The sequence below is a fragment of the Sebastes fasciatus genome, chromosome 4, assembly GCF_043250625.1.
Source record: "Sebastes fasciatus isolate fSebFas1 chromosome 4, fSebFas1.pri, whole genome shotgun sequence".
Lineage (NCBI taxonomy): Eukaryota > Metazoa > Chordata > Actinopteri > Perciformes > Sebastidae > Sebastes > Sebastes fasciatus.
In genome coordinates, this window is record NC_133798.1 from 32,367,395 (window position 1) to 32,386,235 (window position 18,841).

Consider the following 18,841-nt stretch of genomic DNA (forward strand, 5'->3'; position numbering starts at 1 on the left):
CAAACAGAGCGATACCAGTCGTGCCATATAACTCATTGAAAGTTTCAATATTTGAAGACACTTTTACAAGCCATAGTCTGTTTGGCTTGTCCGATTCAGAGTGAAATTGATACTTTTGGTTTGTTTTCTATTTAGTCTGGGTCGGTTTCACAGTGTATTAATTTAAGCGGATCAAATAAAAAAAAAGATAACTTGTTGAAATTCGTGTATAAAGGAGCGATATTATCTGAGCTGACACTTCTATGCAGGGAATCGCGGACATTGATGCTGTCGTTCACTTTGACTCGTCACTGATCGACTGCACACGAATCTCCTCTCCTCCGGTTTATGACTTCTATACACGGCACTATGTTTTTGGACTTTATTTTTAGCATGTTCTGTGTGTTCTCTTCGACCCAGATGTTATGCAAACATCGGAGAAGTCCAGGTCAGTCCTCTCCCACTCGTGTTAACCTGTTGTTTACCTGCATCCATCTCAACAAAATGCCCACACAGGCAGCCTGCGTTTTGGTTCGCTAGGAAACGGTCCGAGACCACCTCTCACAAGTGTTCTCAGACCAGTTGTTTCGGCACCGGAGTGCGAATAATGCGCTCACAATCGCCCAAATGAACCGCACCAGAGTTTGTTTAAGGTGGACTAAATGTTGGTTGCTTGTGAAAGCCCCCCTATTGTCTCACTATTTTTAGTTGTTGGTCACAATGTGCTGAATTTTGGCAGTATGTTGTGAAAATACTTGTGGTTTCATAGATGCTGTGATTCACACTTTGACTCATTCAGTTACTGAGTCACTCATTCACTATGTTACACACACAAAAGAAGGGGAGGGCACAATTTCACAGTTCAAAAGGCTCTGTTCTATTACAATGGTGACCTGGCAGAGAAGGCAGCAAAGTTACTTTTCGCATCAAGACATGACACAATTGTTATGCAATGTAGCAAGAACGGTTTGTGTTTATGAAAAAAAAAAAAAAAACCTCTTACTCTTAACTTTCGTTTACAGCCGGCTACAGAGACGAGGGACTCTAGGTGGAGTCTAGCATGCAGGTCATTCCAAGACCGGGGCCCATAATAATAACGACTCCTTTTTCCCGTGTCACACCTTAAAGCCTAGCCAATTATTGGACCACCAATTAGTGGACCTAAGAGGTATTTTTTACAAGTACAAACCTAGAGCATATTATGTACATGAGTAACCTGCCAAGAATGTTCTCGTACAATAAAATATACCGACGCTGAATCCTGCGCATAGCAAGGACGCAGCTATTTAACAAATCACAAAGCAGAATGTTGTGCTAAAACACTAATGTTTCACATTTTATTTAGTATAAATGATTTTAAATTCTTGAAGAGAAGAATGTCAGCTGGTGCTGAGGCTAACTGCCCCCTTTCAGAGAGCCCCCTGCTCTCCAGAGTAAACCAAATCATAACACAATGTAAAGAAATCTACCTGGAACATTAGAAAGAAGAAATTAAAAGCCAACGTAGGTTAGTATGTTATCTGGCCCTTAAAAGAGATTACGAATACTGTCAGAGATAGAAAGCAGAGACCGATCCTAAGAACAGGCTCGGTGACAAACGCAAATTGGCAATCGAAATAGGCAGATGGCGACAAACCAAAAGAAAACCGAATACGTGTTTACTGTTTGACAGGTGAGGCTGAGACAGAAATGCACTTCCTCCTACGATGTAAAACATTCAATGAAATAAGGAACATTTAATTTGACAAGTTCAACTCTGTAATCTCAGAGTTCGTAGAGCTTGATGACTTCTTCGAATTAAAAATACTCCTAGGAAAAGGAGACAGGTCATATCTTGCTGCCCAATATGTATCAACAAGCTACAACCTTATAGGGACAGTGAATGATACACACGGTGTTACGCAATCTGTTCAAATGTAATTAGAGAGAAGGTTACTGAGTGGATTATTCTGTTCCTTGATACGATCCATAACACTACTGTTAACTGGATATGCAAATACATGCATAGGATATGCTGTATATATCATTAATTATACCAATCTTACTGTTGAGTTAAAGTACGGAATGTATTCTCCCGTTTTCTGCAAGGTAAAATGACTGTTTTTGTCGATGGAGTCTGGTGGCTTTGAAGAGAGCGATTAGCGATGTAACGGCTTCAGTTCCCCGTCGGAAAGGGCTGTCTGACGGCGAGGTAAAGCGGCTGTGGACGGGAGCAGCAGAAAAAATGTATTTTAGCCACCTAAAATAAATCAATATCAGTTTAAGTGTACGCTATATTTAGAATATTTTTCACAGCTTTACCTCGCCGTCAGACAGCCCTTTCCGACGGGGAACTGAAACTGTTGCATCGCTCTCTTCAATGCCACCAGACTCCATTCACAAAAACAGTCATTTTACGTCGCAGAACACGAGGGTTGCTGGTCTACCGCTGCATAGATTGGTTAGTTTGTTTGCCGTGGGACTTTTGGATACGAACTAACGTGGCGTCCACAGCAGTGCATTGCTTATCTTCCGTCCCGGTACTCTTACATACAGTTACTGTATGTAACGTTAATACACTGACTATAAGGATATATGTATATACTATATATGTAGCAGCATCATCATACAGAAACCTACGTCAGGTCACGTGGGAAAAGCTTTTTAGAAGTTCTTGGGAAAATAGTATTTTGACACTAAAACATACATACTTTGACCAAAATGTGAATGTTTGGATTTGAATATATAAGAAGCTCCAGAATGATATAAAAACGTAAAAAAAAAAAAAATAATGGACCCACCGTTTAAAGGGACTGTTTGTAACTTTTAAGCGTATAAATCTACCGGGTCGGGATCCCATGCGCACTCGCCTCTGCGCGCTCGCGTGCGGCTGGAGTCTCCGCTCCTCTGCCTGCTTGCCATCACTCACACACAGTGCGCGTTCTCGCTGTCTCGCTCCACCTCTAGACGAGCATGCGCGCTCACTACACACTGCAGAAGAGTTAGTTTAGTTCTGAGAATATCTAGTGAATGTACAGTGGACGTTTGTGCAGAAATAAATGCTGCAGCTCCTCCAGACCAACAGAGGTTTCCCATGTCTTGTGACTCGACCGGGTGCCGGTGGTTCCCTGCAGGCGCAGTCGGGAGACGATAACATTCCTCTTCCTGCTTCACCCCTGGCACGACCCGCTTTTGCTAAAGCAGGAAAAGTAGTAGTATCAGCATTGATTCATGGAGAGACCTTCGTCTGGTCAGCTAACATTACTGCCAAGCAGTTGAAATATAAAGTGATATTGTGGTTTTAGCTGACGTGTCTCGCCTCACTGTTTTGAGCGACGGTCGTTCATGTCTATTTAGAGCGAGCAAGCGCGAGCCCAACGCTGACTTTCGTTGACTTAACGGCCAAAGGTGTCGCTGTTAACAAGCATTTCTGAAAGTTACAAATAGTCCCTTTTAAAAAAATAAATAATGGACCCACCCTTTAATATTCATATTACTGTTATTGTGTTTTTTTGTATTTTGATGCTTTGGCAACATTGTTCTTGAAACTTTCATACCAATAAAGCCCCTTTGAATATTGAGAACATGAGATTCTTTTAAGTTAAAAAAAAAAAAAAAAAATGAAATAGCCTAAATGTCAAACTTTATGGGTACTTATGGGTTAAATGTAGCAGTTTCAGGCAAATAAAGTCCCCATTGATCAACGCAGAGGAGTTGTGAACCCGTTTTCTTTTCTGATGTGGATGTGTTTCTACTGGCAGTAGTGTTTTTTGGAGCTGTCCTGTCGTCAGAGGGCGTCTCTTTGCCTCCTCTTTACGCATCATTATAAAGGCTTAACTCCCTCCCTCTGCGCGCTGCGAGCCCTCACTGTCTGGATCTATGTTGTAGATAGATGGGCTAGATGCCACACGCCGTTAGCCTGCAGGTTGCAAAGGTTCAAAGTTTGATTTCACATCATTTTTTGCCGTTCTTCTTCTCCTCCTCCTTCTACTTCTTTTTCTTCTTCTTGGGGCTTTGTATTTCTCCTCTGCTTGGATACTGCTGACTTAAGCATTGGATATGTGCACACAGGATGATGACAACCCCTTTCCTCCCCGTAGAAGTAAAATAAAATAGGCTTTCGCTCACACTGGATTTACTCCTGTCGTTCCATATGAAGAAGCCAAAAGTAAGTGATTGTTTATTTGTTTTTTATTATCTTGAGGAAATAGACGGTTTGACGCAGCTGGACACGTTCCTGCTTAAAACTTAACCAGTCGAGTGAACCTTTTTTGCATTTTGTTTTCAATTCATATCAGGCTTTGACTGCACTTTAATGAAGAGACAACGAGTTCTTATTAACTGGGTAGAAGTGCCACACAGGATCAGACTTACTGTTCCACTTACTTTCCTGCTCTGTGGCTTAATAGACACTCGTGGTTGACAAGGTGTTAAACCTGCTTTCCACCTTAACGTTTTCCAAAGAAGACAGTTCACCACCTGTGCAGAGTTTATACAGTGTGTCAACCTCATTTTCTTCCTTTCGTTGGAAGAGAGGCGCTCCTATAATGCGTCCTCGATCAATAGGTTCATATTGGAGGCGCCAGTCTGGCACCGTTTGCGTAACTGCCACTTATTTACTCTTAAAATGATTGTTATCGTGGGAGGTAGTAGAAGATATAGACTCACTTTACTGCTTTTTTACCTGCAGAGAACAAACATCCGTCCACAAGGACTTGATTGTGTTGATTAATTTAAAAAAAAAATCCTCATAAAATCCCCCGAAAGTGCAAACCAGTTATCACCAAAGAGTGTTTTCACTCGTGTCAGAGTTAATGTACTGCAGAAACCTCATGCAAAAAACAACTTCAGCTGTCTTGCTTACTCTTTATTTATCCACCCAGCCTTTACAGACTGGCACAAATCATTAGTGGTTAAATTAAAGCTGATGTTTAATCAGCTAAAACTGTGAGGTCATGGGTGTCACTTTATGCTTTTTTTTGGGAATATATTTCTGGTTGTATTGTTGGAGCTGATAATTATCCATTTAGAGATTTTGAACTATAGGCAAGGCAAGTTTATTTATATAGCACATTTCATACACAAAGGCAATTCAAAGTGCGTTACATATATAAAAGCAAGATAAAAGAGCACAAAGTGCATAAGATAAAAACGAATATAAAAGTATAAGTTAAAAGAAAGAAAATAAAAAGTATAATAAAAACAATCAAAAGACAGTAAAGTGCAGCAATACGTTGTCATCCACCTGGTTGAGGCAGCCTACTTTGCATATAGAGAGCAGCTGCAGGGCCAGCTTAGGCTCTGTGACTGCAAGCCCTGACACCATAAGCTGTGGCCTCTGACGTGGCTGACCCAAAAATGTACAAATTGACGATTTCTTTTAACGCCATTCTTATGTTTTTTTAGCAAAGAGAACCAAAGAAAAGACAGCAGCTGTCATGTTTTTATCACTGTGGAATGGTATGTAGACTTGAAAAGGTTTGATCCTCTATGATTCATACCAGCAGGTGAATCACCTCAAGGCAACCGGCTACTATCAAACAGAAAGAGCTTTTTTTTCATTTCTTATGAGTGAAAACATGTTCTTTTTTTCCTCGTGCACATTTGGGGATCTCTCCAATGTATCTTTAATGTGTGTGTGTGTGTGTGTAAACTGTGCGCATTAGAAGGTGTGCTAACTAAATTTAGGCAGGTTTAACCTGTTTGACTGAACCCTGCGTTTATCTGGTTTTTGACTGCCTCTCCCTGAATGGCAGGTTAAGCTCATTTCAATGACTAAATCAGATAAAAATAGGAAAGAACGTGAAACATATTCATGATGATTTCACAGGGTGTGCGTGCATGTGTGTGTTTGTGTGTGAACGCATCTGGGAATACAAGTCTTTGAAGTTTCCTGGAGGAAGGGTGGGCATTTCTGCATCCCTGCCGCTGTTAATCATATTCCGTGCAGAGTTTCCTTAATGCCTTTTTAATGAAGTTATACAGTAAGTTGTGCCTGGCTGCATAAACCGACACCTTTCATCTTTTATTTACTGTCCTCGCCGCCGCTCCCGGTGCTTGGCACTGTCACGTAATCACATGTAGAAAATATGTAGTGAATTTGTACCACAGATGCCCCGATCTATTTAGTCCTCTCGTGAATTCACAGGGTCTTTTTTTATAGTGAACTGATGACGGTATTATCTTGGCGTGTGTAGTTATAACCAGGAATTAAGTGGCGATTGAAAATTAAAACAAGCATTCTTAGATAAGCTGTGACACACGAGGTGTATGTATGACTGTGTGTGACAGAGAGAGAGAAAGTGGGAGAGCATGTCTAGACCTTCACAGAACATTTGTCACCAGTAGGGAGCACTAGTTTTCTGATGGCTGCACAGTGTCGGAGCGAGCAGACACTCAGGTCTTTGGTCCGTAGGAGGTTTAGAGAGACATCACATGTCGGTGCCGAACCTCTCACCCCACCTCTCTGTCTTCCTCGAGATGTGTGAGAAAGTCATAAATTGTTATTTACTGCTGATGTCGGTCATGACATACAGCTCACTGCTTGTTGACAGGCTGGGCTATTTGCTCAGGTTAGGCGAGTCCATCCAGGAGAAGTGACACACAGCAGGTGAAGAGAAGCTTGATTGTTTGAGTGGCTGACCTCTAACACAGACTAAATCCACAGACCAACTGCTCACATAATGTATAGGCTCGGTTGGCTTCTGCTTCGTTGTTGTTGTTGTGGCTTCTTACCAGCTTAAATTCGAGGAAATCTTCATTGTTTCATATTTGGAAGGCTGCGGGTAGGTGCCGACCAGAAGGCAAAGAAACGACAGACCGCTCTGCATCATTAGATTGATTATGTCACATACAGGAGGTGGGCGTCGTGGCGAGGAGGGTGTCGATGTGTCAGAATTACACTCTCCAGTAATCGCAGCTGAATGAATCGGTTGAGGGAAATTGAATTGTAAAAAGCACAGAAGTAATATAGACTTAAATGTGCTAATCAAGTTCCAGGGTTAATGGTTTGTTTTAATAGTTTAATAACAGCATCACGTCAACAGCAGGAAATGAAAAACAACACATTAAAACAGCTACCATGCTGTGTGGTGTGTACTGTGAGCTCATCAGCAGGGCGAGGATGGTGCAGGCTACCTGCTGCTGAATCATATAATGACTTCCTCTAAAAGTCAAAAGCCCCATTAAAACATTGTTTGCCACACTTTGCATTCCACCAAGTGCGGAGCCAGTAAATATTCCTTGCGATGGTATTAGTTACTAACGCTCTCTCATTTTCAACAGATATATCAGCAGCTCGCATCGAGGATTAACGCTCATTCTTCAATGATGCATATCAAACAGACCCTATGACTCATGTTTTAATCACAGATCATGCCTGGCTGCACATCTTTGTCATTATCCGCTTTTTAAAATGAGATCCTTCACGGCCACATTATTATGTGTTACTTGAATCTTAATGCTCCAATTATTACACTTAAGGAGAGACATCCCAAGTGAAGATATCGCTTTGAAACTTCCCCAGTTGATTACTTACATTAAGGCAATCTTTTTTTTGTATTACAAGTTTCCTGAAATGTTATGTTTAAATACACAGATAAGGCATTATCTTATTAAATATGTATTAATTTGCATACATTTCGGGAACAGAAATCTGAACATTTGATAAAGCCAGGGTCCAAATTCTTGTTTCATGACATATTAGAGTCAAAGGTTTTTACAGAGGGGATTTTGGATGTCTCTTTTCATCACTCACAAAGATGAATTTTTGCCATTTTTTTGGAACATAATGTTCTATAAATCAGGCTATGAACGATGTATGAACAAACCCCTCTGTAAAAACCTTCATAATATAGATAGGAATGAAACTGGAAAGTTTGGTGGATGTAAGTTCTACTGAAGTGGAGATTTCTGGATAAGACTGAGGGAAAACTAGTTTTGAGCAAACGGCCTTTAAAGATTTGTTCTAAAATTCATTACAGTTTGCAAGACAGACAATACAGGTGAATGGGATAAAAAATGTAACTAATAGATGTCACCATGAAACTTCCCCAGTTGATAACTTCCATTAAGTCAATTATTTTTTGTATTACACATGTTCTTAAATTTTATGTTTAAATGTGCAAATGAGGAATTATCTAATGCTAACTTGTGGTGAATTTAGGAGAAATCTGCAGATGCAAATACACAAAGTAGTAAAATAAACACCTAAATGTGTATTTTGGGTGTTTTCTTTCCGCTAGTCTGAAAGAAGACATGTTATGGAAGCATAATAGCCCAAAATCTAAAAATTGACTAGTGCATGAAAAAGCATGTTTTGGCCTGGGGTGGATATCCTGCAATTTAGACTTCCAGTTAAAGCTCTGTGGGTCTGAACAATGCTGGCATTAACCCCGCTCATCAGTTATGTTATTCTCTACTGAAAGGGTGTGTGGGGTTGAAGAGGTTCATTCACATTAGTCTCCAGGGTCACATGATATTGGTAAAACTAAATTCATTTGGTTTGGTTATGTGATTTCTTTTCATGCCTTCTGGGAAGTCTGAGCACTTTTAAGTATTTCATATTAATTTGTAGTATACTGGAATGTTGTAGAGGCTGATGATCAGAATCGCCTAAGTTTTACATTTCAACCAAATACTAAAACCTGACCTCTAACAGCGGAGATTCTCATCAACAAGTATAATAATAAAAAAAAAATTCAAGGTCTCGTCTTTAATGAAAATAGTCGACAGCGATGTTTCAGATGCAAAGCTGCACCGTGATGGAAAAAACTAATTAAGAGCCTCCCCGTCCTTTGCACACAAAGCTGATGTTTGATCTCAGAAGCAGGACTCTGGCCTTATTTGCCACATCCAGGTCAGAACAGGAGAAACTCAATATTTTTAAGAAATAAAAAAAGAAATGATTACGCTTAATAATATAGACTTTTCAAAATTGATTTTCCCATATCACTTAGATACTGAAGAAAGGCCATTTGTCAGGGATGTTCACAGTGTTGTAGTGTAGTAAAGCACAAGCAAAAAAAACACTTCGGTGGGTTGTCTGTGGTGATGCAATGTTGTAACCAAATTTGTTTAAAGAGTCATAGGAAATACAGTCAATCATGTTTTCCCTAGGTGTTTTGTGGAAAGTGCCATTGTTTTTACTCTAAAGCTTTGTGCGGTCACAGCCTTAAATCTCGGCTTTTTTCACAACTGAAAGGCATGCAGAATCCATAAAAGCAACAAAGCGAGCATGGTTTGGGTTACAGGATTTACTTCTGTCACGGAGCCCAGGCCTCATGTCCTGAACATTTGATGTCTTAGTTCTGCAGCAGCAAGATGTTCAGTGTGCTGTCGCAGATCCAGAGAAAGGCAGTCATTGGACTACGTGCCAATTCTAACCTTAACCCTCCTTAAAGGTGGCTTGTCTCTGGGTGAATATATTTAGCAGGAAATCTGCAATCTGCAGATTCGTCTACTTGGAAATCTCAGACCAACAAGAACTCATTCCTCATCATCAATGTGTCAGATAAAGTGAAGTGTGTGATGGAGTGCCAGGAGTTTCGTAATACACTCATATGGCGGGAGACAGAAAAGCACTCGAGGAACTCTGAGAATTTAAAAACAATTTTTAGATAGTCTAGACCTTCTCTGTATGAAAAGTGTCTCGTGATAACTTCTGTCATGATTTGACACTTTATAAATTGAATTGAATCCATCAACCGCTACATGCTGACGTCTGTCAGTTAGAAATTCCTGCAGGCCTTTTCATCTTGACGAGCCAGCTTGAAATGACTGGTTGGATCGGTTCAAAGATATGTTAGACCTCAGTTCAGGCTTGATTTTGTACAAGAGGCGCAGTGAGTAGGTGTCATGTGAATGCAAACATTGGTGGGAAATCACTGTCACATGGATGCAGTACACAACCGGAGCCAGGCTCATGGGTCTGTTCTGTGGGTTGTGAAGGAAGTGTGAAGCTGAAGCCTCAGTGATACATTTTACAGAGGCAATTACCGGCAACTCACATGACAATATCTAATTTTCTCTCCTCTGAACTCCAAGACTGTGTCTCAAAGCACTACTTATTTGCTACTTAGTACGCTATATTACATTTTGTAACACATATTTGAGTCTAAGATCATAATTTATGCTCTACTTGGGGCGTCGCAGGATTTATGACTGTCTTAAATCTCTTTATTAATTAATTTCTCACTGTGGAGTACCCTTTGAATTGTTTAATGCTGTATGTAATAATAATAATTAGACATTTTATTTGTAAAGTGTTTTTCTAGATCTTAAACCCCAGACAAGATACAAAAACATTCGTCATGAAAGGACATAACATTGCAGGTACAGACAGTGATACAGACAAAAACATTAATCATAAGAGCAGGTGTTGTTAAGAACATGTTTAAAAGCTTTGTATGTCAGCGTAAGGATTATGTTCTCAATGCGGGAGTGAACAGCAAGCTAGTGTAAGTTAAGTCAGATCGGAGGGTATATATTGATATGGGGAGGTGTGTTTGAGAATACGGAGAATTTTAGGCTGCGTCGGACGCATATCCAATTCTGGTATTGGAACAGCTCTAATTGAAATGTGACACAAATGAGAGCTGACTGTCAAACATGGCGCCAAGGTTTTGGGCAAGAGAGGATGGAGATATTGGAGTTTTGTCAAAGGTTATCTTGAGGTTATTTTCTTTATTTATCATTTAGACACTGCCAATCAGAATAATCTCTGCTTTTGAACTGTTGAGTTTTAGGAAATTGTGCTGCAAGTTTTGATGTCATTCAAAGGAGGCAGAGAGGAGTCAATCAACTCAGACTTGGTTGATACATAAATTCGAGTGTCATCAGCATAACGGTGCATTACACCCCGTATCTCCTTATTATGTGTCAGAGAAGCAACATGTAAATACAGAATAAAAGTGGGCCCAGAACAGAACCTTGTGGTACTCCTTGTTTTACTGGCGCTGATTAGGATCGACTGGCCCCCCCGAATGATGACAGATTGTGAACGGTCTGTCAGACATGACATGAACCACACCAACGCAGATCCTGATACGCCCAGAACAGCGGTCAAGTATAAAGGAATGACAGACTGTGTTGAAGGCTGAACTTAAATCCAGGAGGATCAAAATACTGATGGCTCCAGAGTCAGCTGACGCCAAGATGTTTTATGATGGTTACCCTGACTTTTTCAGTACTGTGACTTGAAGCCTGACTGAAAAGGCTATAGCGACTGATGAACGTAGAGGTATTTATTGAGCTGCTTATAAATTGTCCGTTCAAAGATTTTGGCCAGGAAGATAAGTCTGAATTGTAATTGGAGAGATCGTCCAAATCACTACCAGTTTTCTCGGGATTGGAGTAATGGCAGCAGTATCTGTTTTGAAAGGGACAATACCAGTTGACAGGGAGTTGTTGGTGGTTATGTGTGGACAAACTGTAGGTAATGAAGTGGGAACAGGTGGTGGCCCTCACTGGTAGGCTTTAAGAGCATTTTGATTTGGAATAATAGGAATTTGAGGTTACTAGAGCTGTCATTTATTATTTTTTAATAGTATGATGACTTAGCAGCATCCAAGGCATTATTGCAGTCGATCTATTGTTGCTGGTATATTTGTAGATTGGAGAGTGAGTCCGGACTTTTTGTATTGTCTGTCCGGCTGACGCCCTTTCAGTTTTGAGGGTACGCAGTTTAATCGTAAATGTAGTAAATACTGAACAAGCGAGAGATGTCTGTCCGGTGTTTTCAGATTGCACTACTGATTTAAAGACGTGACCAATCTTGAGTGTATTTAAAAAAAAAAAAAAAAAACATTTGCTGGTTCCAGCTCCTCAAATGGGATTTTCTGGTTCGCTCGTTTTGTATCATTGTAAATTTAATAGCCTTAGGTTTTAGCGTGTTGGTCTGACGGTCACTGTTGGCTCTGGAAAATTGTAATGGCCATTTTCCACTGTTCTTTGAAATTTTTATAGACTAAACCATAAATCATTTAGTTGTACGAATAATAAAATGATTATTGGTTGTTGCTGCCCCAGCCGATACAGTCGCTCCGTAATTCACTGACTGTTGATCCCTGTTCGGCTCAGCTGCACTGGAGTACAGGTGGCATAAATACAGCAGCTACTTCGAAAAACGAGGCGTTCCTGGAATTTTTATTTCGCTTGATCTTTATAAAAACATCAAGCCACATAGGAATTTCAAGCTACACAGCCAAGCAAAGAGTTGATTTGGTTTCACCTCTGTGCAGTAGCCTGCTGTGTTCAGAGTAAGAGTGAAAACACATATTGAAGACAAGTTCATGACATCTGAAGCAAATTATGATTGCTTGATTGCTCCACCCTTTCTTGGAAGAAACATAAAATTTAATTAGCACATTGGTCATGTTGTGGTTGTGCTATATTTGTGTGTTCGGGCTCATTTAAATGCCTCAGGTCTGTATGAATGGAGTTTTGCATTAAACTCACATAATTTAAGGAAGCTTGCGCATATCTTTACAAGCGTGAAGTCATCCCAGTGTACAGCTGACTCAGAGCAGCCACTGCTGGAGGGCATTTAGATGGGTTTGATTTGTTCAATGTTTAAATCTTCATCTGTTCGCTAAGACATTGCAGTTTCCACATGATCAGTTCTTTCCTCAAGCTATGAGAGGCCACGAAGGACAATTGATACAGAAGTTAGAAACTGTGCTGTTCACATGAGTGCATGTGGCTTTTGTCATAACCACATAGCTCAGAGCTTGACATCCTGTGCTGTCAACTAAACCTGTTCCTGTTAAATGCTATTTCTTTTGACAGTTTTAGCATGACTGGTCTTGTGAATTGTTATCTCCTTAACAGTGGCAGCCATAATTGGAGAGGTCGTGATTTAAATCAGAAACTGTCGCAACAAAGTAAAGACGAGTTTAAAGTTGCGGAAGACTTCAAAGCCAGTTCTCATTTTCAACCCTCTACTTTGATTCGGACAGTATTTTATCTGTACCAAAAGGTTGCTTGCAACTGCAATCTTACAGTCTGAAGGAAGATAAGTTTGTTATCTTATAAGTGGGTGGCTCAATCTTTTCCTTCTTCCTTTACCCCCTGTCTCAGTCATGGTACTGTAGAATTCATTACCAAATAAATCCCCAAATTCTATGTTTCCTGTCCTCTAACCGTGTCAAGCACATGTTGATGATCAGCAGCGCCGTAGTTGTGCCTTGTGTGATCAAAGCAGACAGTATAATAGACTTTTGTATTTATTAACTGGTCTCCAACGGGATTGATAACATCAGCCGTGACCGACCACAGTCATGCATATCCGGGGATGACTCACAAGATCAAAACTTCCCTGGTAATTTTTTTTTACAGTTCAGTAGCTATTTAATTATTCAGGAGTAAAACAGGTACATAGCACATTTAGCTGAGCTGTGGGGGAGAAGGTGTTGAGGTAAAAAAAAAAAAAGTTGGCAAAACTTCCGCAATGGAATCTGATAACAAAGAACAGTTGCACAACTCAACTTTCTTCCTTGTTGCCCAGGCTAAATTCCCCTCATGCAGTTAGTGTATATTAACCCGAACCCATTCTCGCAGTTATTTATTGACATAGGAAGCGATGTGGCTATATCAAGGGACTCTAAGGGGCTCATAAAATATCGCTTTTCCTTTCCAAGGAAAATAACAGAGAGAACACAGTCATCAAATGCATTTTATCTTCACCCTCCCCTTTTCAAATGTGCTCTCAGTAGCGAAATCACATTTCCTGCTTGACACCAACAGGAAGACTAGTATTTGGGCAAATTATGGCTGGGTTTTCTCATGACTTTCATATTAATGAAAGACGGCAAAACATTTCACAGTGAAAAAGAGATTGTCCATCCAGCACATTGACAGAAAGATTCTTCAATCACACAACGGGACTTTTGGAGACGGTAATCTGATTAAAGCCACTGCGTCATCTCAAACAACAAATGTCAGGAGAAATTCCTCTGAGGAAATGTGGAATAACAAGATTTCACAGACTAGGACAAGGACACTTAACTGGTTCAAAGTTTGAAATAGGAATCTTGTGTATGTCCCTGAAAATAGAATCTCTAAACTGTGTCTCCTCTCTTTTCCCATTGTTCCCTTAGTCACCTTTTTATTTGTGTTTTCACCATTAAAACCTCTAATCCTCTCCAGCTCACTGACACTTTGATGTCATTTGGTTAAAGGCCCGCAACATTTGGTACACGCTAATCTAATGTTCTCTCTAATTTCCTCCAAAGCCATGGGGAGGTCTGGTCTAGACATTTGAAACATTTGTTGAAATGAGCCATTTTCTCAGTTATTCAGAGCGCCTCACTTTAAATTTAGCCACAGCTTGTTTGCGTTGCTTGTTATTGTGAGCACCAGTGCCATTATGAGGTGTCTTTACCTTCGTCTGTCCAGCTGTTGGCAACAAATCTCTCCAGATCTGCATGTCTTCACTCAGAGTTCAAAGATACCAGTGGAGACCATCTTTCAGTGTGACGTTTATGTTTTTCACGAGTTGCCCATGAACATGCCCGTCAATCGCTTCTGAAATGAATATCTTTATTTTAAATTTGTCATTCAGTAAGGCATTCATTAATGTCTCACGCTCTGTTTTTTCATTATATTTGTTAACTTTTTGCTCATCTGTTCTTCGAGCATCTCGCCCTTTGCAAGTCGGGATGCACCGATCCAATCTGCCGTATCAAGTTCGGCCAGATACTCACCTTACTATGTGATCAGGTATTAGCCAGATCCATGGTATTGTATTCATGCTGTCATGGCAGTCCATCGACACAATCTTTAGCAAACCCTGGTGCAAAAATATGAATCCCAATGAGTTCCATGCAGTGAGGTAGCTCTTATTCAATGTTATTCATTTGGGAAAAAGAAAGCAATGGTGTTGCATCAGTACTCAATACCCAGAGTTTATGTATCGGTATTAGGAGTGGGAAAAAAACAGTTTATTGCATCCATTTTTGCTAGCGACTGCCAAGTTAAACTGTAAGAAATATTTCCAAAAACCCTGAGAATCAGCCGAATAGTGTTTTTTGTCTCGAGCCACGCATCTCATTTCATGTTGACAGTCTGTATGAGAAGCTTTCACTGGTGAATTTGAAACTTAAGACGGTCAATCTGAAAGGTTATGTTATGCTTTTCTACTAATCATCCATCATCCAGAGATAATACTACAGTGTGCAATAGTCGTTTACTACAAAGAACCACCCCACAATTAGTTCAGTACCTTTTGCAATTTTATGGTTCAGTAGTAAACAAGGTGCGGTAGAAATCTGGCTGAGGTGTGGGTGAGAAGTTGTCATGCTAAAAATAAATCACCATGTTCATCCAGAGATACTACTACAGTGTGCAACAGTCATTACAACCAAGAACCACCCCACGCTTGTCAGACAAGTGCCTATTAAGCTTCCGCACAACCACTTAGATTCTATAAAATTGAATTGAACTATAGAATTGCCCGGCTCCTCTCTATTACCTCGAAGTGTATTGTGTTATTGGTACTTCTAAGTACACCTCAGCAGACAGCAGCAGCAGCAGACTGAATGTTCTCAGATGCTTGATTTGATTTACATGTGAAGTAAGTGAGCTGCAGTCGCTTGGAATATCTAGCGTACTTCCATTTATTGTGTCGGGGCTTGGTTATTTTAGCCTCTTTGTTGTGCCTTTTTATGGCCTGAAAATACATTTAACAAGACATATTCTCATACATAATCAAGGTAACGGATTTGGTGATAACTGCAATCTTGTTTGACTCATTGCAAGCTCAATCCGACATTTTGATGAGAAATACGTATGCAGCTGTCTTTGTAGTCTTATCTTTATGGAATTTACGAGGTAAAAGCAGCCTCCTGAGCACCGAGGCCTCTTTCCTGTGCAGTTTATTGATTAAGATGTGAACTTGTGAATGTGTCTAACGTGCTTCCTGATGTCCTGTGACCTGATGATTCTCTACAGTGTGGTCTGGGAGAGAAACACGTCAGTAAACAGCATGAAGCAATAGAAGATGTTGGCACCGTGTACAAAGTGCTGAGTGATATAAATATTTTACGTCATAAGAATTAAATATTAATAATCAGGGGGATTTGATTGTGGCTGGTGATTGAGTGGGCATGTTAAACACCGATGGTTTATATTTCAATACAAAGTAATGTTTTTATATTTGTCCACACAAAAACAATTTAATAAAAGACCTGGTCAAAAGGGCGAAAACAAGCTGTCTGAATGAAGCATTAATTTGAAACCACTGGTTAACCTTAGCACGGATCATTTCTAGAACATCTGGACAACAACAGCAGCCTGGTGTGTTTTTTTTTTCTTTGCACAGCCTTTATCATCTGCCATGTTTTAATCCTCACATGGGAACTAATATCGCATGGCAAAATTCAAAACAATTATCCAGGCAAAAGATTAGGATGAAACATCCCATCTCTCTGACAAAACAGGCTGCATGTTGCTATGGACTAATGTTATCCAAGGCCCTGTGTTCCGCTTTTATGAGATTATGTGGTTAAGAGGGCCACGAGGCTGGCAGTCTGGAGAGCCTGTTCAGCTAATGATGCCTCGGGTTCAAAGTGTGGTGGAAAATGAGACGGGATAATCATCCTCAGCATCAATATGATGAGGGCGAGCAGGCCTCGAGAGCCGTAATGCACCTGACGGACAAGGGGGCTTTAGTTTGGAGGGTTGCACCTGACTGTTCAACACTTTGGGTTTGGTATCAGGTGGTTCTGCTGTTGCAGAGTAAAAATGGTTGATTTGCTTTAATAAGGACACAGCGACAGCATCGTTTTTAGTGCTCCAGATAGACACGGCGACCGTTTTCAGCAAGGGAAATCATTTCTTTCCGTGTCAGTGCAGCTGTGGCTTCAGTCTTGTAAGGTCACTCAGAGCGTGTCAGGGAAACATTCAAATGAGTGAGTTGAAGTCATCTCGCTTTTCTCACTGAAGCCTTGTTGTTTATTGATGATTTTGGCCCAAGCTGTGTGTTGGGAGACCATGAGCATTTCTTTTGGAACTTGTAGAAACCAGATGTGTTTGTTTTTGCACGGGTATTGTTTAACTGAGATGTTTTCTCGTCTGTTTCCTTGTTGAGATAAGGCGGCTCACGATAAGATAAGAATTATTGCTGCACTTTGCTTCTTGGTTGGGATCTTGGGCTCTTGGGTTTAGTACTGCATCACACAACATTGTAATAATGTTGTAAGCAGCGTGTGAATATGGGTTGACCTCAATAATAACCGTCTACATTTTTTAAGTGTGACAAATAACATTGATAATTTTACAAGAATGTGTCTACATTCATATACTGCAACAACTACAATAGATAAAATAGAATAAATTACTTACTTGTGCAATCTACATTATAAAGATTTAGAGTAGGAGACTACATTTCAAATAGATTTCTTTAAGCACTGTAACTTATTTTAGTAAAACCGAACTGAAGTGGCTGCACCCCTAAATAGTTATCTTAGTCCAGTCTTCTCTAAGTAATGTGCAGCCAGTAACCTATACAATAATACATATACTGTATGTTGTAGAACCATGACCACAGAGTGCTGTTTTTTAATCCCATGCATGGTAGCAATGAATATTTCCATATAAATATTGCTTTCTCCATAGCATGTTAGCTGAGTCACGACTCTGCCTATAGTTTGCGAAGCCACCCATTACAAGCACTTTATTTCACTTGAGATATTTTGCGAAACCCACTTCTGAATGGATTTATGATATGAAAATGTAATAGTTTACAGCTACACAGTTGCATTTTCATGTATATGATAGCAATTGCATGCATATTATTGCACCCCTTATATGTTGAATTTCCATACGGTTTGTATAAAAGTGGTTGGACACCATGATGTTGGTTTGATAATCTAGTGCCTGCAGCTCTTCACAACGATAATACTAACAACTCACTGTGCTTCTATTTTTTACCCCCTCTAAATATTTAAATATGATCCGATGACAAAACAAATAAACTAAAAAAAATTTCCATATCTTGATTTAGACCATTTTTCTATTGCACACTGAGTTAGCACAGGCGTTAGCCTCCGTGAATACGCTTGCACTTAGCCTAGTTCTAGCTGCTTCACAGTAAAAGCTTCCAGTGGCTGGCTAGTGTAAAGGCGTGTTCGGACTGAATTTGCAACCCGTTATCACACCCAACTCGTCAAATACCACGGCGTGGTGCCCCTCGGCATCTGATACCACGCACAGAGGCACCCTTTAGCGTCTGTATGAGACCCATCTAAACCCATGTAAACCCATCTGCGTCATTATCAGACGGTCGGAGCAACTGATGTAGTATGCTACAAAGAGCGAGAAAATCTGCATGGGGCGGGCAGGAGGGTAGGTCGGATTGGACAAACAAACACAGGACTTTCACCCAGGAGACCGCCGTTTGTGTCTTGTGTGAAACCAAGTCAACGTTGACTTATTTTACTTTTGTTATGTAACTTCCGTACTTAACTAATGCAAGTTATGTAAGAAGCGCACTTATTTTACATAAGAAACATACTTATTTTAACCCAAACCAAAATATATTCCTAAACCTAACAAAGTACTTTTGTTTTGCAAGTATTAAGTATTTTCCTACTGTCTGCATGTCAAAGTGTCCTTGAGTTTGTTTTACAGCAGCCCACTGCTTAAATGCAAAGGTCAAATTTCACATATGTGTATATATATGTATATATATATATTTGTGTGTATAACGAATATAATAAAGTTTAAGTAATGAGTGGAAACTGACACTCTGTCTCTGACACGTCTAAAACTGATGCTAGAGGGTTACCTAGAATTTCATAGCTTAAAGTTTAGGGCCACTGACCAAGCTGCGATATTTGATGAGTTGGGAGTGATAAGATGATGGAAAGTTAAGTATATTTTTGCC

The 18,841-nt window shown here is 40.1% G+C and overlaps 1 protein-coding gene across 1 annotated transcript in view; it reads left to right on the forward strand.

Moving 5' to 3' along the window:
* Positions 1 to 3,842: 3,842 nt before the first annotated feature.
* The window catches only part of kitlga (kit ligand a), a 32,693-nt gene continuing 17,694 nt past the window's right edge, over positions 3,843 to 18,841 (forward strand). Inside the window, exon 1 of the mRNA XM_074633679.1 lies at positions 3,843 to 4,126. Within this exon, the coding sequence (XP_074489780.1) occupies positions 4,112 to 4,126 (15 nt within the window). The 5' untranslated portion in view covers positions 3,843 to 4,111. The remainder of the gene's footprint in view (positions 4,127 to 18,841) is intronic.